Source organism: Colletotrichum fructicola (assembly GCF_000319635.2).
Source record: "Colletotrichum fructicola Nara gc5 chromosome Unknown KSG_Nara_v1_contig10, whole genome shotgun sequence".
NCBI classification, from domain to species: Eukaryota; Fungi; Ascomycota; class Sordariomycetes; order Glomerellales; family Glomerellaceae; genus Colletotrichum; species Colletotrichum fructicola.
This window is the reverse complement of record NW_027094060.1, coordinates 1,079,729-1,103,809: the sequence shown is the minus strand read 5'-3', so window position 1 is coordinate 1,103,809 and position 24,081 is coordinate 1,079,729. Positions and strand designations below refer to the sequence as shown.

The 24,081-nt window shown below is 52.8% G+C and overlaps 6 protein-coding genes across 6 annotated transcripts; 5 read left to right on the top strand and 1 right to left on the bottom strand.

The window, feature by feature from the left end:
- Nucleotides 1-912: 912 nt before the first annotated feature.
- spas (Spastin) lies at nucleotides 913-2,102 on the top strand (the record flags this gene model as incomplete). Its single annotated transcript, XM_032033336.2, has 3 exons — nucleotides 913-1,285; nucleotides 1,350-1,553; nucleotides 1,618-2,102. 3 exons carry the CDS (start codon nucleotides 913-915, stop codon nucleotides 2,100-2,102), a joined length of 1,062 nt encoding a protein of 353 aa, XP_031887173.2.
- A 354-nt stretch (nucleotides 2,103-2,456) lies between these two features.
- On the top strand, nucleotides 2,457-4,063 carry sol5-6 (Bifunctional solanapyrone synthase; the record flags this gene model as incomplete). The annotated part of the gene is made up of 4 exons (XM_032033335.1): nucleotides 2,457-2,841; nucleotides 2,900-3,004; nucleotides 3,060-3,504; nucleotides 3,556-4,063. The coding sequence occupies 4 exons, from the start codon at nucleotides 2,457-2,459 to the stop codon at nucleotides 4,061-4,063; spliced, it is 1,443 nt and encodes a 480-aa protein (XP_031887174.1).
- A 1,037-nt stretch (nucleotides 4,064-5,100) lies between these two features.
- CGGC5_v015795 (uncharacterized protein) lies at nucleotides 5,101-7,334 on the top strand (the record flags this gene model as incomplete). Its single annotated transcript, XM_032033334.1, has 3 exons — nucleotides 5,101-5,615; nucleotides 5,667-6,567; nucleotides 6,618-7,334. The coding sequence occupies 3 exons, from the start codon at nucleotides 5,101-5,103 to the stop codon at nucleotides 7,332-7,334; spliced, it is 2,133 nt and encodes a 710-aa protein (XP_031887180.1).
- A 1,075-nt stretch (nucleotides 7,335-8,409) lies between these two features.
- On the top strand, nucleotides 8,410-9,013 carry CGGC5_v015794 (uncharacterized protein; the record flags this gene model as incomplete). The annotated part of the gene is made up of 3 exons (XM_032033333.1): nucleotides 8,410-8,525; nucleotides 8,585-8,650; nucleotides 8,707-9,013. The coding sequence occupies 3 exons, from the start codon at nucleotides 8,410-8,412 to the stop codon at nucleotides 9,011-9,013; spliced, it is 489 nt and encodes a 162-aa protein (XP_031887181.1).
- Nucleotides 9,014-10,632: 1,619 nt separating this feature from the next.
- Nucleotides 10,633-11,297, top strand: CGGC5_v015793 (uncharacterized protein; the record flags this gene model as incomplete). The annotated part of the gene is made up of 3 exons (XM_032033332.1): nucleotides 10,633-10,748; nucleotides 10,809-10,874; nucleotides 10,928-11,297. The coding sequence occupies 3 exons, from the start codon at nucleotides 10,633-10,635 to the stop codon at nucleotides 11,295-11,297; spliced, it is 552 nt and encodes a 183-aa protein (XP_031887178.1).
- A 3,729-nt stretch (nucleotides 11,298-15,026) lies between these two features.
- Laccase-8 (Laccase) lies at nucleotides 15,027-16,955 on the bottom strand (the record flags this gene model as incomplete). Its single annotated transcript, XM_032033331.1, has 4 exons — nucleotides 15,027-16,305; nucleotides 16,365-16,502; nucleotides 16,553-16,707; nucleotides 16,755-16,955. 4 exons carry the CDS (start codon nucleotides 16,953-16,955, stop codon nucleotides 15,027-15,029), a joined length of 1,773 nt encoding a protein of 590 aa, XP_031887179.1.
- Between the last annotated feature and the right edge of the window lie 7,126 nt (nucleotides 16,956-24,081).

The following is a 24,081-nucleotide window of genomic DNA, read 5'->3' as shown; positions in this document are numbered from 1 at the left end:
ATTCAAAAGGTTTAACGAAATTATCGGTCCAAACTTTAGCCTAACCACAGGTCGAAGGTTGAGTCAATCACACACTGTGTTCAGCAGTGGGGACAGCACAGGCGGCGATACGCGGCACCAGGAAGACCTGGCTGGGACTGCTTCTGGAACCGCCGTACAAGTTAGACTCGGGAGATCCGGCAAGGAAAGCGATGAGGGTATCCCAAAGGATCAGGAGCTGTTATCGGTTGGAGAACTTTCTCGGAGTCTTCACGGGATGCTATTCAGGCCTAAGGAGCTGGTTTATATCAAGCGCAATCCTGGATCACGGACCGAATTCCCCGAACAAGAATGCGTTCTGGTCACCAGTGTCAAGGAAATTGCTACCAGCGATGAAGACGACACAGCCATACCTACCCATGATTTGAGGTACATCCGAGCATGTCATACTGGCCACCGCTTCGGTCTTACCAACCACACCTTAAAAACTGGTTCTTCGTCTGATGAGATCGTCAATCTCACCGTAGACGACTTAGGCGTGATACCAATGAGGCTGCTTTCTCCAGCCGAAAGACATGATATCCAGGCAAGACTCGTTTCTCGTGGAAAGAAGTACCGCAGAATCTGCGGACGTCCACATGCTCTCATGCAACATGAAGGTCCAGTCATTGCGCTGGATCAAGGGACCGACTGGACCTGGATGGTAAGCTGCTTTGGTTTGCAGGTCTCTTTTATTACTTGTTGCTGACCATACCACGGACAAACCAAAAGGTCGTGATTGACGGAATGGCTGGACGGAAGATGCTAGGCGCTCGCGTAAATGACAATTTTGTTACTGAACATCAGGAACAAAGCCTTAAGACCTTCTTAAGCAGCCAAAGTCATTCAATGACACCTAGTGGTGACCCATCATCAAGTCGAGGCGGAGATCCCATGAGCGACGATGCATTGCCTGGAGCGAAGGGCAAACAAAAGTCTTTGGAATACGAAGAGGCGAGGGAGGACCATCAATGGACTGATATCGACTACCTCACTTGCCCGCCGATGCTGGTCGCCTTCTTGTTGGATGAGAATGTATGGGCCAAGGTTCATGTTGAAAATCTGACAGACATCGTTTGGCCTGGAAGCCCGCTCGACACACTCGACCTGGAAGTTGAGAAGAAGGAGTTGGTCCAGAATCTCACACGCCGCTTCGAGACGAAGGAAGTAAGTGAGGGTTCGCACCAAGACACCGGAGAAGGGCAGGGAGGAAACTTGATTATCTTCCTGACTGGCCCTCCTGGAGTCGGCAAAAGTTTGACAGCAGGTGATGATACCCACTCTCATCACATGCAAGTGCGAATCTGGAGAAAGCGCTGACTACCCTGCAGAGGTCGTCGCCGAAGAAACGCATCGTCCATTTTACCGCGTATCGGCCGGGGAGCTGGGCGTTGATCCTTCAGCTTTAGAAAAACAACTCGGCAATGTCTTCCTCCTAGCGCGGTGCTGGGGAGCTATCATCTTGATTGACAAAGCTGACATGTTCATGGCGAAGAGACGAGCATCAATGCCAGACCAAAATGCTGAGGTAACTGGTGGGTCGACACACGTCCATCCATTAGAAGCCACGATGATCTAGCAGGCTGACACGGCTTGCAGCGTTCCTCCGGTTGTTCCACACCTATGACGGAATGCTCTTCCTCACAAGCACATCCAAGGACATTGACACAGCCTTTTATGATCGAATCCATGCAACAATCGAGTACACTGAACTTGACGAAACTCAGCGAACGAACATCTGGCGTCGTCAACTACAGCGCGCCATTGGCTCCCCCGAGGGACATCCTCCAAATTCTCCGTGGCCGGAGGAGGCATACCGGCTGTTGGGGAACGTCGAAACCAATGGACGGGAGATTCGCAACATCGTCCGGACTGCCGAGCAGCTAGCTCTAGGTCTGTCAACCGAACTGGCAATGAAACATGTCGTGGCAGCCATGCGAAACTTCGAAGGCTCAGACGACAACGTTGGGTCTATCTGCGAGAAGTTGGAGATGTTAGAAGAAAAGGAGGGCGGGGGTCGGGATCAAGCATGTGACGACGATGTTGAACTCCAACATTCAATCGGTGGAAGGTCCGATGGATAGTACTGGAACACGAAACGCGCAAATATCCTGAGTTCATATGGCGACTAGCATGACGATGATCGACCAGGAAAGCAATAGTGGGCTGCGAGGTACCTTGGCACTACCTCTTTGAGCTCGACGGCATATTGAGAGGCTGGTAGTGCTGACTATGTGCCCACTCATCTGCATCAGGCCCCTGCGATGTTCGATCTTCAAAGAAGCTAGCTAATGCTTTAGGCTATGTAGCAAGACAAATAGGATATTGGTGTGTAGTTTAAGTAGATGCCGTCCTCGTTGCCTGTCTGGCATAACGAGAATTGTCAAATATGCGTAATTCGGAGCTGATTTCATCTTCTGTTGACTACCACGATTGAAATGTCTTCCACCTTGGAGATCGCACTCGACAACCTCAGGAGAGCTGGACTAGGCGACGCTGTTTACACTCCCGACCAAGACGCCTACCAGACTCGGAATGCCTCATACTGGGCGCAGAGTGCCCAGCTGAAGCCTTGGGCAATCGTCCAGCCGAGGAACGCCGAGGAGGTTTCCAAGACTGTCCAGGCTCTTGTCGCCACACCAGAGTGCAACTTTGCGGTGCGAAGCGGGGGCCATACAGTCTGGCCGGGTGCCAGTAACATCCAGGACGGCATAACTATCGACCTTGGTCTGATGGCAAAGACAACATACAACCACGGAACGGAACTTGCTTCACTGCTTCCTGGAGGAAGGTGGACGGATGTCTACTACGAGGTTGAGAAACGTAAGAACAAACGGAACTCCACTCAACTTGATCTTTGCTCACTAGAGCAAACACGCAGATGGGAGGATGGTTGCGGGTGGCCGCGAAAACGCTGTTGGCATTGGCGGTCTTACAACGGGTGGCGGCAAAACATTCTACACCTGTCGAGTCGGGTTCGCATGTGGTGAGTGGCATAGACCCTGCCCGGAATCGGAAGGAGTGTTGACCTGAGCCAACAGACCAGGTCGTCAACTACGAAGTCGTCCTTGCCGACGGTAGCATCGTGCAGGCGAACGATCAAGAGCACTCCGACCTCTTCAGAGTCCTCAAAGGCGGCGGCAACAACTTTGGGATCGTGACTCACTTCGACATGGTGACGTTCCCCTCAAAGGATATATGGGACGTGGAGCTTGTACATGCCAAAGAGTCGGCCCCAGAAGTCGTGCACGCGCTGACCGACTTTGTTGGCAACCTCGAGGCTCACCCGGATGCTCATGTCCTGGCAATGTGGATGTACCTGCCAAAGGCCGATGACCACTTCATCGAGAACCTATTGATGAGCCTGGACGGCGAGCAGGAGGCCAAATCCTTGAGCAAGTTTCTGGCTATACCTGGGCAGGTTAAATCCAAGACGACCACGATTGCGACCAAGATGGATACATTCGCGTTGCCAAAAGCTAGAGAGTAAGTTTGCCCTCATTTTCTCTGCAACGGTTGGTTAAATTGGCACGTCAGGCATACTTGGTTCACCACAACCTTCAAGAACGACCCGCGAATCAGTCAAAAGGCGGCTGACGTCTTTGAGAGCCTCGTCAAGATGATGAAGGACCAAGTCACAGATCATGACTTCGTTTTCCAGATGGTTCTGCAGCCGCTTCCCGTATCATTCGGCAAACACTCGGCGGTTCGTGGGGGCAACATGTTCGGACTCGAGCACATCAAGGATGACTGCGTGCTGCTGGTATGGACCGTGGAAGTGGCAACGCCGGAACTGCGGACGACTGTCGCGTTCCCGGCTCTTAAAGGAGCCATTGACGAAATCGAGGCTTACGCCAAGTCAGTCAACGGCGACGTCAAGTTTCGCTACCTGAACTACTGCGACGCCTCACAAGACCCGCTGGGCAGTTACGGCGAGGAGAACGTCCGCAAGATGCGCGAGGCTGCAGAAAAGTACGATCCAGCGGGGGTTTTCCAAAGAAGAGTGCCCGGTGGCTTCAAGATCTCAAAGGCGAACGTGGCATGAGGCCAGATGATAGCTGCTGTAACTCTGAGACCTATTGTCGCGTCGATGCTGTCGGCCTGCATGCGATGAAGCATACTTTTGCGTGACTGAGAACCACTCGTGCTCCGGTTGCTCCAGAATGGTCATTCGTATCTGCCTCTCAGGACGGGAAGTTGCATGCGATGCGTTGATGCGTGTCGACGCCCTGCCGTCAGAGCCTGCCGATGGTGTTGTGAGAGTGTGAGACAGAGACGCATGAGAGGAGCGTGGTTGCCCCGCGTTGGCCCCGCATCGAAAGGGGATGCCGTAGTCAATCACGTGATTTATGCACAGTACTTCGTTAATGGTCCAAGCAGTGTCCACGTCCCGCTGCATGCATGTCACCCTCCCCTAGGCACATTTCAAGGCGGACTCCCGCTTCACATCTCCATGAGCACAAGCATCAGCAAACTCAAGTGATTTTGACTCAGGCTCATCGTAGCCTGCTGCAGATGCCTGGAACCTGCCTGGAGCCTGCCTCGAGAATGAGCTCATTGAGGCTGATATCTCCATCGCTGCACTGCAGATGATGCCGCGATGTCCGAGACAAGACTCTTGCTGAGTGATCTCCGCCGGCCGACGCCTCGTTACCACCTCAAGCGGGTGAGATCTTGATGCTCGCCGTGGGGTCACACGATCCAGACGGGCGGAACCGAGCAATTACATTGGCCTTGATATGACACAGACACAAAAATCAGCTTCACAGCAAGCCGTTGCAATTCGGCTGCAGCTAACCCTAGGTCTAGTGGTTTTCCTGAACCACAATGATGCTGGTGAGAGCAAGTCATACCATTCTATGCGGCTTATTGGCCGAAGTCCTACTCCAACCAGCGAGAAACACCTAACCATGCAGCTGCCAGCCCAATGGGCAAAAATGAGGCTTGCCGTTTCTCCCTCTCTCTCTGTGTATCTCTCTACACCATTAAATACCCCGCGTCAGGTCGTGATGTCAAGTGTGAGAGCTTGAGGTCTACCGCTCTTCTCTATCCAACCCTCCCTCCTCCGTCAAGCCCATCACCATGGCCGAGCTCAGCGGCGTGGCGCCCTCCCTCAATGTGCCGGGCATCGTGAACCTCGGGTTCCAGCTTGCCAACAAGCTAAACATATACGGCCTGGGGACCAAATCCCCAGACACAGACGTTCGATACCTTGTCGATGATATCTTCGGCACGGCCTCAACCCTCGCTCAGCTCTGGGAACATCTCAGCACTGACAAACATGATACGTTTTCCGTCTACAAAGACGCCGGCCGCAGAGAAGTCGAAGATCTCGCGGTCCGCTGCGGTAGGACTTATGTCACCATCATCCGCAGCGTCTACAGGGCCAGCTTGGCCGCCAAAGTCGTCGAAGACGTCAACTTTGAGACGATCCGCGTCGAGGACTTGAAGGCCGCCAGGCTTTGCGCTATCAACGCCAACATGAACTGGAGTTTGGTCGAGGACGCCTTCGAGACTGCTGCGAAGCAGTTGCAGTGGCTCTTCGCGAGTCTTCTGCTGCACATGCAGGTCTTTGACGTTGCCCGTCTCCAAATCAAGTCAGTATTCCCTCTTAGCATCTTCGAATGACACTGCTAACATAGACGCAGAGCCCCCAGAGCCCCAGGTAGCTTCGATGAGGAGCTCGCTTCAAGGGCATTGGCCAGCCGCCTGCTTCAGCAAAGGAACAAGAACGTCAAGACTCTCGTCGAGGACTACGAGAAGAAGGCGGACGAGCAGGCCAAGCGCGAAGCTCGAGCAGCCTACAAAGCTGCCAAGGCAGCCGAGGCTGCTGCAGAGGCTGAGGCCGCAAGCGTCTGCTCTGGTGATGACGTCGCATCGTGGAAGTCTGGAGAGACTGCCCAGGTCTCCAGGGCGCCTTCAATCTGCGGCGACAAGGTCGACGGAGAGAAGAAGACTGTTCCCGTTGCGGAATCCTGCACGCCTCCTCCCCCTCCCCCTCCCGCCTTCATTGAGCCTCCTCCACCTCCTCCAGTCATGGATTATCCACCACCGCCACCTCCCGAGCCCATTGACATCAAGCTTATGACGCCCAAGCGTCGCTTCCCAGCTAAGGTCTTCAACAGCATGGCCGAGTGGATGCGCGGCCTCTTTGGCCGCGGCCTCCCGCCCCTGGACCACTTGGAGCTGGAAGCAAGCATCATCCACGGTGGGTATCAGCTCCATAGCAAGAAGAAGCCTCCAGTCCTGGCCTTCGAGCCGAAGACTCTGCTCCGCCAGCTCAAACGCGTTCTCCGGAAGGTCGGAGACACTCCCGGAGACCAGCTGATCGGCCTTGACGCCCAGTTCCGTCTGGCTGTCCAGAATGCTCCCCAGCGCGCGCAGAACAAGGACGGTCGCGTCAGGAACTTGATCGCCGTCGACACCCGCGGTATGCCTGAGTTCATCGTCGCGTACATGTCGATGGAGCCCGCTCTGGAGCCTATTCACCTGACCGACTCCATTGGCCGTACCATCGTCATGCCGTACGAGCAGTGCCGAACTCTGAAGGTAAACTCCATCACCCTCTATCTGAAAGCAAGTATACTAACATCTCTAAGGGAGCTCGTAACATCATCCACAACCGCTTCCGCGACATCGGCAGAATGTGGCCGATGATCAGCCAGGGCGCCTTCGAGATCGTCAACGAAGACGACGTCGTCGTCACCCCGGCAGCCTGGGAGAACACCGTGAAGCCTGGCGCCGTCCTCACGATGCGCCTCTCACCCTTCGCAGACAGCTCAGTTGGTCCGGACTCCAAGACCTGGGCAGAGCAGTACATGGGCCCGCCCCCGCCTCCGCCGGGCATGTATCCCCCGCCCCCGGGCTTTCGACCACCACACATGGGCGGTGTTCCTCCAGGCTTCCCGCGGCCAGGCGGCGGCGGCATGGCGCCGCCACCAGGCTGGCCAAGGGGCCCACGCCCCAGAGTCATCAACGTTGGCCCCGCCCCCGTCCGTCGTCGCTACGGCCCGCGTGCACCGTCTTCGGTGCTGAGCTGGATGGCCGGGTCCACGAACACCACCGACCGGGAGCTCGAGGAGTGGAAGCTCGGCTTCGAGCTGGACTTTGGCGGCCCGGAGCCGACAAGGGAGAAGGACATGGACGAGCAGACGTGGAACAAGCTCGGCCGGCTCGTGGCTCAGTGGACTTATGCCACGGACACCGAGTTCAACACTGACTCGGGGACTATGCCGTGGTACGATGACGCTGCGACGGCACGGTCTTCTAGTTCGGGGTCTTCTTCGTCTTCTTCGGATGAGATTGTGGATGATTGAGGGGTCGGGGAGCTTTGGTGCGAATCTATCTCTTATTTGTGTTGTGCTGCGGGATGCTCATTATTTTAATCCATCTGTACGGTTGTTATACGTTGTCACGATAATGACGAGATTGTAATCGCTGTTTTATTATCTCTCGTCAGCCGGAGCAAACCTCTTCACGTGATATCTGAGGGGAAACGTACCTAGCAAGGACGGCTCAAGTGACGAGACCTCTTGAAGCCCTTCCCTTGATCGTACCGCTTCGCAGTCCCATAGATGGGTGCCTTCATCAAGAGTCATCTGTGTATCGTCCTTGGCACGACCCATGGTACCTCTCAATGTCTTAGTGCTCTTCCTGGTAGGAACTGGGACGAGCAGACACAAATGGATTGGAACAGGAGGGCGCATTGGATTGGAAGAGGAGGACATCATGGATTGGAAGAGGAGGACACAATGGATTGGAAGAGGAGGACATCATGGATTGGAAGAGGAGGACATCATGGATTGGAAGAGGAGGACATCATGGATTGGAAGAGGAGGACACAAACTGAGAACTCCCGAATTGGGAATTAGCGCAACCAACCTAAGTTGCCGGCACGCTAATTAGCCTTGACCGCTTCGCTTGCACAGTAATTATGTATGCATGCTGACCACCCAAAAAAAAAATACGGCACAGGGGTCACTTCCCCCCGTCGCAGGACTCACGGTCTAGCGTAACGGTAGGTCGACGTCACCCACCGTGGCAGACACTGCTCTCCCATCTTTTCTCAGTTTCAGGTCCAGCGCTCTACTTTTTGCATTCATGTCCTAAAATGGTCTTATGAGCGCCTGCAAATTGAAGATAAAAGTGTAAAAATGTCATCCTTTACGCATACAAGACGCTCTCGTTTTACACGCAATTTGTGCTCGCTTTCCTTCTACAACTCTCCTTCGATCCCATTTTCTGTTCTTTTTCATCCAGAGAGCATTACAGTCCTTCCGCTTGCCACCTGCTGCACCACTTACTATTAGAGCCAGAAAGAACTCATCTTCTGATCACACTTCGATATTGACAAGAGTTCCGACGCAATCTGTGGTTTCCACGAGCCTAGCAATGCGCACTCACTTCAACGACGTTTTGTTTCACCTTCAGTCAAGCGATGCTTTGGCCATCTTGTTTCTCTCGACCCAAGAGAAGAGACACAGCTGGGCTTCGACTATTACGGTGAGGTAAGTCCTCCATCACACATCCTTCTTACCCGATTCCAAACTGATGATTTTGCTGGAAGCGGCCTGATGCTGTGGATCTGCATCTCTTTCGTCTTACTTCTGGAGTTCAGGGGATACCTGGCAGAGTTCGTTACACCATCCTAAAGATTGAAAAGATTATTCAAAGCTTACAAGTATACAGGCGGGCTCCATGGAGCGTCATCGCCATTGCCGGGCCAGTTTCTATTTGGGCCGCGATAGTCAGTGTGAAGGGCATTGAGTTCTATTATGCTGGCTTGTTCACTCCCATCTGGATTGCATCGGGCTTGAACATACTTGCTGTATACGATAGCAAGAACCGCACCAAGTTTCGAAAGCAGATGAAGAAAGACAAGATCGACCTCGAGAGCGGACCGCGCCATGTGACTGGCTCCGAAAGCACCTCGGCAATATGTGGTCCCTTACGCGCTGCTCAGGCCCTCTCAATGACTATTGTCGACTCTCGATAAGTACCTCATCAAGTCACTCTTTCAACAACACCGTATACAGCCATCCAACGTAGCGCTTCAACTAAGAGAGCTATACTTCACTTTCTTTCAAAGGAACCACAACTTTACTTTCATAATTGCGTATCGCAAGCCCCTTTAACTTTCATCGTTCAACTCCCTTGGCCTTGGCTCCGTACCGAGCTTGCACGCCTGAGGAGACATACCGGCACAATAAAAACTGACTTACAGTCAATTTTTGTCGCCCATACCGCTTGATTTTCTTGAGTCTTTCGCTTCTGCTCATTAGACGACATATTATGGGAACGTTTCACGAGGAAGATAGTTCACGAGCACAAAACACATCGGTCTGGATGATTACGAAGGAGGCGTCGCAGGAATATGTGCAGAGATGTCACGGCGATTGTAGATGGCATTGCTTTACTATGAGAAAAGATCATCACTTGTTGAAACCTTTCAAGATATTCATTCTCTGGCACAAGAAGTTGGGCTTGGATAGATACTAGGTAGGCATTAGATAGATTAAGATAGATTTAGATAGATCAAAATGGTGACAGGACCAGATATGATGTGTCCCAAGTTATGATACTTTGACTTTCAGACTGTGGGACGAGCAGTAAAGTAACCAAATACAACCTTTCCTTTTGAGAAAGATACAGCAATCAACAGCAAGAACAATAAGCCCCTCTTGACTGATCCTCAGAAGTTTGCCATAACTTTTGCAGTTCGGGCTGATACTCTGGTTGAACATCGCTAGATACTCGTGTACTTAAGGTCAATCTTAGGAATCATTCATATATTCAGCTGCTATTGACATGCCTTTGGCGGCCGATACAACCGGTACCGCACGATAAGGTGGGGCCAATCGGATCGGCATCGCCGGGCTGAGTGGGGCAATCTCACCGGAGCAACCGCTTGGCTAAGTTGGGGTTAAAAATGACAAAAAGGTAACGGAGAGCAGGCTTATATTTACTTATGCATTGTCCCATGGCTTCCAGGCTTTTGGTCAAGAAGTGCTGAGACCCTATGGAAAGAATGTGGGAAACGCCGATTACCCCGGTGCGATCACCTCAGCCTCGGGACAGCAGCACTTATTGCTCGCCTCCCTAATTTCGTTCTCACTACTATCTGTGGCACCCAACCGGAGACAAGTAGGAGTTCAAAGTGCAGTAGTCTCAGAAAGAATTGATGGCCATCTCGAAGACCATTGGCCTGCATAGCGGGTTGCCTGGCAGGGATTCAACGCCTTGTGATCTGCTAGTGCGTTGGCAAACCAGGCAAACCACTCAGCAAGCATCGGACAGCTGCAAGGCACCCTCCGGTGTATTTAACGATAGGTGATTTCAAACTCCGATCAGATTGACATGCCTTTGAATCTGGAGCCCGGAGGTTGAGTCTGGATGGGGGACCCATAGTAATGTATCAACTTTTGACGAAATTAACCGTTTGAGTTCGTTGGTCCTATTATTTTTGGTTTTACCATCCCCTTTTTCAAACCAGAATTATGGCAAACCTATTCAAAGTCTCCGGAAACTGTCATCGCACGCTCTGTGAACGCAATCATCCCCCTCAGATTTCGCGATACCAAAAGTTCTGTCGATTGACCATCGCCACATTCCGCGATGCATGCTCAGCTGCGCGAGTTCTTGTTCCACGTTCAAACAAGCAATGATTTCGCTGTATTGTTCTTTGCGACACAAGGAGACAAGTATGATTGGATTCCAATAGTTACTCTAAGGTATGCCGCCACCCCGAGCCTGGCATCTGTGTTAGCTTAGCCAATACTTACTCCTGAAAGCGGATTCATTTTATGGATTCTCACTTCCTTTCTTCTCACTTTAGAGTATAAAGAGTACCTGGTTGAGTAAGTTTGCCGTCCCTGAACATGACAGTCTTCAAGATCCTGACCACTCATAGGAGTGCGCCCTGGACCATCATAGCAGTCCTAGGACCAGTCTCCGCATGGTCCACTATCGTCACAACCAAGGAGATCGACTTTTATTATGCAGGGCTTTTCACTCCAGCCTGGATTGGAGTTGGCCTCATCATTTTGGCCGTGTACGATAGCAGAAAGTGCCTTGACCGCCTCGATGGTGCCGGGAAAGGCCAGGTTGATATCGAGAGAGGCATCCGCCGCCAGGATTCACATGAAAATGAGACTGGCGGAACCCCGACAAACCTGAATCCTCAAGTTCCAAAGACGAATCACCACTCATCGACGGAGTCGTCCCGAACTCCTCCCATATCACATACCGTCTCCGGCATAGGTCGAACAACAACAAGGTAGTCCGCCAAAGTCGACCAGGCTGAACCAAGTTCCCCTCTGAAAGTCAACGTTCCGACGACGAAATCGAAAGCGTGCCTCCAAGTCGCTGAGTATCATCACCAAATTCTGGGTTGCATCGGACTTTGTTGCATGAGCATCACGACTTCTTTCTGGCATATCAGCATCCCTTGCGGCATTTCTCCAGGGTAACAACATCACTGGACAGCAAAATTCAAGGTACCCGGATACACAGAGTGGAAGCAATCCTAGCGGCACGGCAACCACTCGTTTCTGTAACCCTTACGGCATGGCCTTCCGGCATTGCACGAGTACATGCTCACGTTTATATACTTAGCATATCCCATGATGGCCGACCTTTTCACGTACCTTTCATCCCATGGACCGCTGGCTGAGTTACCGCTGTTGCGATGCGGCATTCCGTTGAAAGATAAAGGCAACCGGAAGTTTTTCCAGCTTGCCTCGAACCTTGGCTGTATCCTGTTGTTCGGACGGACAAAAGCCAACCTGCTCCGTCGCTAGGTTGGTTCATGAGCGTCTTCACCATTTCATGCCAACGCCACAACCTACCTTCGACTCGACGAGATCTATCAATTAGTACGGAGTCCTGCAAATGCCTCCACTTGTGTTTCGCCCATCTCTCAGCTTACGCGTTGGTCATGACGCTCTCCAAGCTTGACTCGAGTGGTTCGCGGATTCAACAACGGTAGTCAGTGACTCGGTGGCGGTTGGCACTTCAGCATGCTCCATGGACGACAGCCATGTCGGCCAGAGCACGAACCATAGCGCAGGTTGAACAGCACTGTTCTCAACTATAACCTCGTATACCACTGTATAGAGGGGGTTTTAATACATTTTGCTCTCCAGCTCTCAAATAAAACGCCGTTCTCCGTCAATCTACCATTCATTCGCTTCTCTCACCTTTGTTCCATTATATGTCGTACACCTTTGCTTCAAGCCGGTCTATTCCCCTCCTCAAGATTGCTGACCCGAGTCTTCAAGCATTTCTCCAATAACTTGCTTTCCGTAGCGAAGCTCGGCGACGAAGAAAAGTCTTTCGAACTAGCTTCGATGACGGCAAAGAGGATAGACCGGCTTCATTGGCTGGCCTAACTAACACCCACTCATCAAGTACCTCACGCTTCCAACAGATGTATTCAAGAGGAGATATCTACATGCTATTTACCTGCATTGACGATGTACTGATTATGTTTTTCTTCTAGACAGACAGAAAGGCAGTTGTCTAAACGCGTTGATGGTGTGCTTATTAAAGGGCTGCAGCAGCAGGATAGCCATCGAGCAGAGGCTAGTTGAAAACATAAACGCAAGCCAGCTGAAGTGAAGTATCAACCAAAAATAGACTCGTCTGTTCCTGGTCTGCGGTAAAATTTCATTTCCTTGGCCGGACCACGAGCCGATTCAAGCTCCCTGGTGCGTACATCGTGATCACTAACATTGGCGCGCTCTTCGAATACGGCAGCGAAGACGACGTGGTCATGGTCTAACCAGAGTCTGGCAACCGTATACCCCCGACAGTCTTCATAGATTCAGTCTTTTCTTCTTCTATTAAGCTCCCGGTCGAGAGGTATCTTCTTCTATTAAGCTCCCGGTCGAGAGGTAGTAGCCTTAGGTCCACCGCGCAACTGTTACTTTGCCTTTAGACGTCAACCGCGTTCGAATGCATGTCGATTTCATACGTACTGTAAGAACCATTGAGTCAAACAGTTCTCTTTGCAAGACAGGAAAACAGCTAAATACTCTCTACTCGAAGACGATGCCTTGCGTGGTCTGCCATGGGCTGACGAGTATTACCCACCTGAGTGGTTTACGGCAGGCGCACCAAAACATGAGAGACGCCGACTCAAGCGAAGTTTAGAAACTACAATAACGCTATTATAATGGACATGTTTCACTGTTTGACCGTCGACGTATGAAAAGAGGCTCAGTGCGTAAACACGCCGAACAACCTGCCAAGTAGATCGCAAACCTGCGACCAGAAAGCGAGACGATGGACCGTATATCTACCATAGAAACCACTCCACCAAACATTATTGACGAAAGACACACTATTTCTGCCAAAAGTCGTCTCTCATTTCATCCACAATCGCTCCCAACCCACTAGCCTGGTAATACCGCACCCAAGCCACACTGCAACCCACAGCCGACACGCAACCTTTCACCCGCCGAATCCAACATACCGAAAAGTAGCTCAATCTATATATTTCGGCAGTATTGAACATTCGCAGTACAAAATCAACTACGTAGACAACACCTCTCCTCCGCCGGTCCACCACCAAAACACCACCGGACCTCCGTCCCGATCCCCGCTCCGGCGCCCCCATCCGCCCCACATATCCCCGCCAAGCCGTGCCCCCTCCGATCCCTTCCCGATCACCCATTCCCCCCGATGCAATACAACCGCACAATCACATCCCCCAACCCAAGTCCCCGGGTCCCGCATGTTCCCAGGAATCCCAAGAAAATTAAACCGCCGAAACCAACTTCAACCAAAAAAAAAATCAACAAATATCGATGAACATCCAAGGCTTTCAAGTCGCCGGGCCAAGATAAGATAATCCATCCACAGTCTACGCCCCTAAACCCCGAAAAGTCCCATGCTGACATCTCGTCCCCCCCAGGTTCCCCTCGGCATATCCCACGGGATGTGGGCGCCGGCTCATCCAAAAGGGCGTAAGATGCAAGATGCAGGCCGAGGTCATACCCAACCCGCAGCGCACTACACTCTCGACCTCCCCTCTCCTGTCATCTCCCACCGGCAGGCGTGCGAAGGAGAAAAGCCTTGAAGCTGAATGGCGCGCCACAACCACGCCCGTGGCCCAACGGTCCTCCCACTCTTTCGTATAAGGCTCGAACAAAGAAAACAATGACCCTCACCAAAAGTCCAGAATCCCCGCCGCCGCCGGCCCAAAATACAAATCCCCGAAGTCCCCGGTCTTACTCAGACCGCAGACCCAGCACAATGTTTCTCCCTAGCCAACCAACAAACAAGTACCATGTCAAATCTCACTGCATGCATCACGCTCTCGCACAACGAATTGTATTCCAAGGAATTTTGACAAATTTTACCCAATACTAAGTCCCAAAAATATTGTTCGCCGTCCAGATCTAGATGCCATGCCACCCAAGTAGATACCAAGAAACCCCATCATCATGATAGGTATCCAACAGAAAACTCCAGCTCATGCATGCATAACAGACTATTACTTTGTGGCTTGCTCAAAACCCCAAAATGGCGAACGCGACATCCCAAACGCCCAAATAACCCAATCATATATGCTCTGCTTTATGTGCCCCAAATCATGTTCGCTTTCGTGGTCAACCATTAGTAAATGAGTGCTGATGAGTGGGTAAAAAAAAAGCCTCCGCGGTGGTGTGAGTGAGGAGAGTGTGTGGTGCGGGAAGGGCGGACCAAGGCCCAGGGCAAAAATAAGCCATAAGCGCCCAAAGTGCCCCGGCCGGCACCGCGGTAGTGCGCGAATGGCTGTGCGACGCGACCGGTGGGAGGGGAGAGAACCCCAGTGTGCAAAACGCCGAAGTGGGTGTGCTGCCAGCCCTGCTGAAATGACGTTTGGGCTTGTGCCGGCCGGGCGTGGTGTGCTCGTGTTCCCGCTGCCGGTGTTTGTGGACGGAGCTAAGTGGACGCCACTGCAGCTGTCACTGCTGCCTATGTGTGCCATCTTCAGCCTCGGGCTTCTTGTGAGAAAATGCCGTTTACAAGCCCGAGTCGTGCTTTGGGTAGAAGCTTGTCGGGTAGTAGTCCTTCCAGCCCTTGCAGGTGGGCTGGAGCTCCTCGAGCTGCATCGTGTGAGCGATCTCGTCCTTGCGCTCGAGGAACTGCACGCTGAGACCCATGCTGACATGCCAGGCGATGTGGCAATGCATGAGCCACGCGCCTGGGTTGTCGGTCTTGAAGGCGATCACCATCCAGCCGCTGGCAGGAAGCACCGCGACATCTCTGCGGATGGGGTTGTGGAAGTTGAGGTTGGGGTGAGTCGTGGTCGCGTACGGTCCGGTGCCGTTGGTGACTGGCGGGTTGCTGTCGAGGAAGGAGCCGTCACCAATGCCGAGGAGGAGGAAGTCGTGACCGTGAAGGTGGATAGGATGGGGGAGGAGGTGGTCGTTCTGAATGACCCACCAGGTCCATTTGTCCTTGGAGTCAAGCTCCACAACATTGGCTCTCTCCATGAAAGTGTAGTTGTTCTCGGCGACGTAGGTGAGGGTGGGCTTGTCCCACTCAATGTCCATAGAGTGGCCATTGACAGTCCAGCGGAAGACCGGCTGACCGTAGACTTCGGGCGTGGTGAGGTTCACGTCGAGAATGTTCTTGTGGGGAGTGAACTCGGAGGACGGCGGAAGTCTACTGACGATCGGCTCGAAACCCACAGTATCGGCGCAGCCGGCCTCAATGGGGTATCCTGCTTGGGTAGGGAGTTCATCGGCGGCGCCCTCATAAGTGAAGATGGAGGCAGGAAGAGCAACTTCGGACGTTCCGCAGAGCCCCGTGGCGCTGAGAGTCGCGTTAAACCAGTAGTTCTCAATCTCTTGGTTGGCCTCGATGATCACATCGTAGCGCTGACCGACGGACAAGAAGAGGCTGTCCTTGACGACGGGCTTGACGGGCACGAGATCGGTAGCGATGACAGTAAAGCTGTGTCCAGCCAGAGAGACGGTGAAAGTGTTATCGACAGAGGTGTTGATCAGTCTGAGGCGATGCTTCTTGCCAGGCGTAAGCTTCGTCTTTTGGTACTCGCCGCCGCCCAAAGCATTAACGCCCTTTCCGTTGAAAAGAACGTTTTGGCTGTCTGGGGGAGGGCCAGCCAGGAGACCAGCGAGTTCAGCGCGTCGCTCGAGGTTATCCGCAGTGTCGTGGTACCAGTCGCTGATGGCGTAAGGGCCGAGGTCAATGTCGTAGTCAGCAGACGCCGGGCCGTTAATCTGAATCGTGCCGACGACGCCGTTGCCGTACTGGGATGAAAAGTGGCTGTGGTACCTGTGTAGAGCTTGTTAGTCCATGGGCCCACAATCTTCAACAAAGGAACAGAAACATACCAAGAAGTGCCGTACTGAATCATCTGGTAAGAGTACGTCTTCTTTTGTCCAGGTGCGATGGGGCACTCCGTGACACCGTTGGCGCCGTCCTGATCATTGGTGTTGCGCTGGTGCATGCCGTGCCAATGGATGGAGGTACTGACAAGCGTGTTAGCTGGGATCTGCAATGCATGCGCCGGCGCACTAACCCGTTGTTTTCCAGTTGGTTGTGGACGGTAATTTTGACAAAGTCGCCCCAATCAGCCTCGATAGTCGGCCCCGGGAACTGGCCGTTGATGAGCATGGTCGTCTTGAACACACCATCTGGTGAAAAGTCTGTGTGGTTGGTGATGTAAAGATCGAACTGCCTCATGTTAGCCTTGCTCTAAGGCCGCAAATGTGAGGACATACTTCTCTCGTCTTTCCGGTGTTTGGGACATTAGTCTCATAGTCGGTATCAATGGTGTACTTTCCGTTCCAGCAGGCACGGTTCGTAGGTCCATGAGTACCGCAATCCGTGCGTGTATCCAACGAGCGAATGGGGTTGGCGCTGGCGAGAGAAGCAAGGAAAAGTCCAGCCTCGAAGGCGGATCGAATTAGGTTGTAACGCATGGTGAATGTGCTAACAAGTAGGAGAAGACTGTACTAGACAATAGGAGATGAGCGACTGACTTGGTGTTCCAACATCTCGAGATTCGTGAGGGACAGAGTAGATTATATACACTTGTGTATCATCAAGATGCCTCAACTGCGCCTTAGCCTTTCTGGGAGGGCGACATCAATAGTCTCGGTGCACTTGCAGGCTCGAGAGCTCAGAGTGGCGTCCGCAGAATGTACAGTCCTTCAGAAGGGCCATGATGCGAGTGTGAGTGAGAGCTAGAGGTGTGCGTAGAGGTGAGGTGCATCACACCCCTGCCTCTCGGGCAGTGAGAATGCCATGCCTCATTCTGACATGGAGGGAACAACAAAGCCAGGTCCCGTTCGATGTGGATACGGAAAGACGGCATGGAACGATGGAGATGGTATGCTCGCGTGTGGAGGTGGTAGAACATGGTTCTCTGTAAAGTCGAGTCTTGGCTTGACCGGCGCTATGGAACGGTGGAGGATGGAGAAGCCAAATGTGGACACATCCGGGAAGAGGCTGAGCTACTTCTTGCCGTGGGTGGCAGTAGCCAGGCAGACGGAAGACGACATTGCTGGTTGGGAGAGCGGACCATGTCAGATCCCCAAATTGTACCCTCGATCCGCCCTTGTCGTGTCCAATATTTGCCCTATGCATATGAGGTGCCCCGAATTCAGACGACTGTGACTGGCCCGTGTAACGGAGGCTGAGAATAGGTGAAGGATGAGGCTGACGGGCCACTAGCAGGAAAACCTGTATGTCATATCTCGGTGCCAGACACGTGCTGTCATAGGTCTGCGTTCCATCGATGGACGCCTAATTCGGCACTTGGTATGCATAGAGTCAGCACATCCAATATGGAAGTCAGGTTGCAATGGTACATTCAGAGTTCTGATGTAAGATGGAGGGTGTCTTGATGTGTTATTAGGGGCGTACTCGCGCCGGCCGGGAAAGGTCTGACCACATCCGGGGAACGACGTGACTGGCAGACAACCGGCAATAATTTCGAATGAGATCAGCACGATATGCACCATCGCGGGCTTGGTAACGAAGCGGTTTAGGCCTTGTGAGCTCAGCTGGAAGCCCCGTATGTTGCGGAGAGTCGAGTACTTGGCAGGAGCTCAGCTTGCGGAGGAGCCAAACTGCTGGAAGCTCTGAGCTGGCCGACAGGATCTGAGTACCCGCTTCCACCGCCAATAATCCCCCGCAAAAACACTGATCGGCTTGCAGGATGCAAGACTTGGCGAACTGGGTTGCTGCTCTTGTTGAGAAGCAGTGAAGTCGGCGGTGAAGTCGACTCACCGGACATTTCGTGCGAGAGACCGGAGGAGAAGGTGAGCAAATACGAGTGGCAGGCAACGAAAAAGCAAAAACACCGTTTCTAAGGTGGTAGCGGCCATGGAGAAGGACGATATCGAGGGCAGATCGAACCGGGGAAGCATGGAGATGGCGAGGTGTGATTCGTCACGAGCTGGCAGATATTCGCCGGCCGGTCTAGGTGCAGCCAGCGCGGCACCGTCCAGTGACTAAGCTTCGCGGTTCCTAGGCGAATCATTGAGTTTGGAGTCGGTCCTTTCATGATCCTGGGCTCGCCCGGCACCGTCGGTGCTCGTATCGATGATTGTCTTTGAGTCTGTCCATGTCGATGCCTTAGGGCAGAGGCGGGAGAGTCATCGGCCGACGCAGGCAGGGTTCAGAGAAGCCGTCTCTGCGGCCACTACTGCCGCTGTGTCGTTGGTGCACGGCATCTTGGGGGCTATTTTTAGGCGGGCAAGGCGATGAGAAGGATGAGGGGAAGAGGGCAAAGACCCAGGCCCTGAAGCCGTTGAGAAAGGTCTGCAGCGAAGATTAGCAGTAGCAGCCGCAATAGCCATTTGGGACGAACGCGATGGTCTGATGTGGTGGAAGTCAGCGGGATCTCGACCGGGATGGCCTGGGAGTCATTTCCAAGGACATGGGAGATGGATGATGGCTTGCAGGTCGAGATACCGTGACTGGACCAATAGCAGCAGACGCATGTTCTGGAGGAAGGACGCTATGCCGCAGACAAAGGTGTCTCTGCCCTGTAGCCTAACGTATGCCGCGTGGTGAGGTAAGGGTCGAGTCTTAGACGTGGAGGTGGGAGATGACTGCGAGGTCGGGATTGGGTTGTTGGGGAGAAGAGGATGAGAGGGCGGAAATCTGACAGGATCCTGCATGCATCGCAAATGTTGCTCTACAGTGCTGGAGGAGGCATCTACTGTGGTTGGAAGAGGCAAAAGGTATGGAGAGGAGTGCGCAGGAATGCTAGTGACACGGTATTTCCACATAAGGTGTGGCTTCCTCTGCCGCAGCTCACAAATAGCTTAGCGCCTGCAATGAGCCACAGTGCCGGCCGTCAGTGCGTGACTGCGTACCTTATCGAACAGCGACAGCACAGCACCTGGACCGCTGCTCACAGCAAAATCTCACTGGCCACACAGCTGTGGAAGGACGCTGTCTTCCCTCACCGCTAGGTGGGCGCTCGCTGCAAACAAGGTCAGGGGCAGTTGCTTCACCCAGAGCATCGCCCGTTTGCTTTTTAAAACTCGTCCCGCTTTTAGCAACACCTGCCACTCACCTGCCAAACCTCCAGCAGGATGAGAAAGCAAGCAGACGATGGAAGGAACATCGCGCCGCCCTGCCTAGTGAGCAAAATTCTCCTGTTCCTCCTCTCTTACCAACACACCTTAACTCTATCTCACAGGGCAGCAGCTGCTTGTCTCAACGCCACTACCACGGGTGCGTGATGACGCCGGACGCGGCTCTCTCCATCATGCCATCTTATGCCATCTTCTCCAGACTTTTCCCACCGACACCCAATACCGACTGCATCCGCCATCTCTCTGCCTTCAGCTATCAGAACTATTGATTCCATGCCTTCGCTTCTGCTGCCTCTGCTTCCCCGCCGCGAGTCTTCTTCCACTTCTTACTCTCTCCCACTTCCCGCTCATTCGCGCACCTACACTGCGCATATGCATGTCTCACAGGATCGTCCACCTAAACACGAGAGATGCCCGGCTTCCAGCTGACAGCGCATAACCCTTAGACCGAAGACCACCTCCCACCCCGGTCTGTCTTCCGCCGTCTTCCGCTGCGAACATCGGTCTGCCTCTACGGTACTGCAGAGAGATGGCCGCCCTCAGAGGAGCCACACATGACTCCATGACGGCCAAAACGCCTGATCGTTTGCTCTGCTGACAGCCACACTTCCGCTCCCCTCCCGCCTGTCGACCAAGATCTGTCCCGGCGGCGCCGATCCCAGAGCTCACCTGCTCACCCAGCAAGGCTGCCAGGGCACATCTAACATGCCATCTTTCGACCCAATCGCTCTGCTTTTCTTACCTCACCTAAGCCAACATGCCCGACTTACCCGGGCGTCTTCTTCTGCCCTGATCCGGTCCTTGGAACTCCGAGGCGAAGTCCGGGCGTCGGCTCAAATCATTGCCCCTTTGGGACCACACTCGACATGCGGGCGATGCTTGGAGTTGACTACCAGAAGAGCACCTGACCAGTTGCCTGGGTTGCCATCGTCGCGAAGCGTGAATCCACACTTTGTTTTGCCCGGCATGACGGCGATACGGCGGTTCATCTGGTCTCACACATGCGCTGCGAGATCCAGCTCTGTCTGCCTACCTAAATACCACAGGTACCGTCGAGCATTTCCCCTTCTGGCATGATGGCTCTTCTCGTGTACTCGCTATTTCGACCTCAATACGAGACATAGGACACATGGTATGTGAAGTGACCGGCGAGAATTCCGACCCGGCCAGTGACATGGCTTTACCCATTCCGTCATCCATCCCACATCGGGCCGTTGGTAGCTCTCATCGTTCTGGACCTGGGACTCATCTAACGGCTGCTATTTTGGTTCAATAGGTCAAGACAAGGCACCCACTTTAGTTCGATCTCTCAAGATCCAGCTCGTCGGGAATCCAATTTTCAGCCCGTTACACGGTCGTCAAGCTTAGCATATTGAGAAAGAGTGTGCCCTCCAGTCAACGCCCGGATCAAACGTCAGGGACAGCCACAAGCGTGGAAGCTCATTCCAAATACGAGAACAACGTTGACTCATTGGGAAAGAAAACTTCCATTTTCCTCTCGCGGGATATGTCCCACGTTGGACATGTAATTCGCCTTTGTTACAGCGCGTTGGTGCCTGTCGGCTTGTTCCCAGCCCTGGCGAGGATCTCGTCGGGATGCTACAGGTGATCATCATCCCGGCTCTTATTGGGCCTGCTATTTCCACATTGTCTAAGCCTTAATATTGGAGGTAATTAAGCATCAAACATCTGGATGTACCTCAGCCAATGTGGCGACAGGGCAAGGTTCTCAGCCCAGGTTAGGCGTCAGCAACGATTACTCACCATTCCTCCGCCATCAGACGTTTGATTAGAAGGTTCTCCCTTGTTAGTAACCAGGTTGCAGTTGTTCGCCCACGACGTCAATCTTAATATGGCCTCTATAACAGCCGTCATCTCACTCTGCAGCGTCTTACAATGCCGAAGACTTTTGGGACGAACGTTTCCCCCTTAGGGCCAACATTCCCAAAGTCAAACCAAACTTTACCGTTGCGGTAACACCCACCACCACTAGGAGAAACGCAGCCAGAACAAAAAGGAAAACCGAGGTTCCCGACCGTCAGGTAGGGCGGTTAGCGTCGAAATCTGAGTCGCTTTAAAATTAGGCTCGCCGCATGCCGTCCAATTCTTCCTCGTATGCAAGGTCCCGAACACCGCGGCGCGCTGCGTCGTGGTACCACGTCAACGTCGCAAGGCCAGCACCTAGTTACATTTTAAAATCCGCCTTGCCCGCGAGAGCCGCAGGCTGCTGTGTACGGGTGCCGAGGCCGCCGGAGGTTGAGCTTCAGCTAAACTTCGCCGGCGCCGTAAGCTGAAGTTTGAACGCCGGCGAAGTTTGAAGTGCCTCGGGTGCATTGGGTGTGGTAGGCGGAAAACCGATACCGAGTGGGTATGAGAAACCGAGAGTCGGCAGAGGCGTCGCCGATTCGACTATCGAACTTTCGATTGAAGGCTGCATAGGTGAGGATAGTTGAGTCAGGCCGGGACAGAGGCCGAAGACACCTTGGCTTGGAACGATGGCAGGTGAGCATAAGCACCAAGTGAAGTTCCGATATGCCTTGCCTTCCAACCAGCCTTCGTTCTTTTCTAATGACAGAGACTTTGACGGACGCCATTGCAGTCATAAGGGGCTCATCACAGGGCTGCACGGCTACTCCGGACATGGATCCGGAAGTCCGGTGCCGTGTCTCCACTTTCGGCTCCGGATTTCCGGGTACGATCGGCCGGCTTCGTTCTGCGCTTCGGATGTGTTGGTGACGCCGACAAAGCCACACAAGAATGACCCATCATCGTTTGAAAATGTCTTTCGAGGCTCGGAGAACCCTGGGCTCCTCACTGGGTAGCGGGTCCTCGACGAATCCGCGTGGTTCTTACTGTAGGTAGCTGGTCTACTGCCTGCAACCGATCCATAAAAGGAATGGGCAGCGAGATGTGCAGCGACCACAACACACAATAATGCGGAAAGGCCTCTGGCATGATTTACTGCGTCAGCTTCCTTTCTTGAGGCACGGATATTGAGCTATGGCAATCTTCAGGTCACAGCCGGCAACTTCAGAGGCACGACATCGTGTCCGTTGGAGTTCATCACTGCTCTGATATTATTCGTCTTGCATAATTAAGCAGCGACTTTGCCGCTTTGATAGCGCTTATATCTGTCACTTTGCGCAGTTCTTTCATGTAGCTTTTTCAGTATTCTGACTACGAACGAGGTAGATGCAGACGACCTCCATCTCGATCCAGACGTGCAAATTCATTGCCCGAAGCTGCCGATGCTATGAGAGGCCGCGACGACATTATATATGTCAGTGCGGTGAGCTTTTCTGTGTCTTTTCTGATTCATGGGAGCGTTCGGCAGAGGGACCTCGGCGTCAATAAAAAGCGGTATTTGTTGCGGCCTGAATTCATGCCAAGAGACAGCACCCAATAGTGTGTGTGCATGATGCGCACTCACTGCTCTAATATATCCTTTGTCATGCAAACTCCATATACACGAGGTCAAGACCACAGTTGAGGGTTTTCTTGTAGTATCAACCATAGTTTCTCTTGGCATCTTCCTCCAAGTATTCGCCCCCAAGAAAGTCCAGACACTCGAGCGGCACCATGCTTAAATGAAGCTTGCCGACTGTCTCATCATGCCGCGCTTCGTTATGGGTTGCTCAGGCGCCTTTATTACGACAGTAACTTCTGTGTCGTGCGTCCCTCGCATTTGGCTGTGCGGTCTCACTGACGGATGTTTTCCGCCAGTTTTTCTATATGGTCACCGTCACCACGGCTTAGAGGATCGTGAGATGCCTGAGCTTCACTGCATTTCAAAGGACTGTTTCGGGAAGTCTATGGGTGTGTGAAGAGGGTTATATAACAGTTGAGGTGAGCTATCATCTCGTAGAAACCAAATGGAAGAGAATTTCCTCTTATGTGGAAGACTAGTATGGCAGAGGTGGGAATCAGGAGACAGGCAGTTCTAGTGGCGACATGCGGCCTCCGAAAGAATGAATTCAGATTCCATCGGCAATTTATTCGGGATCTAATCATTTGATACCAGAAGAGACGAGAACCTAGAAAATCTCACGCTGAGATCAGGGCTCTCTACAATGGAATATCTCAACAAGTAGAATTCACGTATAATTCCTGGGGGAAATCTAGAATGCCTCAAGGCTACATGATGAATTTTTTGAGACTGAGACAGTTTCTCAAAGTCAATGATCATTATATACACCTTTTGGAAGATCCCTCTGGCCGCGTCGTTATGCGTCATGAGCAACTCGCCAGATGCGGTACAGAAGCAGAAGACACACAACAGCAACAATTGGCCTCCATGTCAGCAGGGGTTACTAGATCATCATCTGTTATCAAACACCAAAAGGCGGTAGGGTCCGACTCCGTCTGCCTTGTTGGCCGCTGCGCCTCTACCCACAGCGTTTTCGTCCACTACTGTCGTTGACTTATGCGCATTCCTGGATAAATAGAAGCTAATCTCATGAAAGTTTCGGCGAAACCTAAGTAATACATGGCCTAG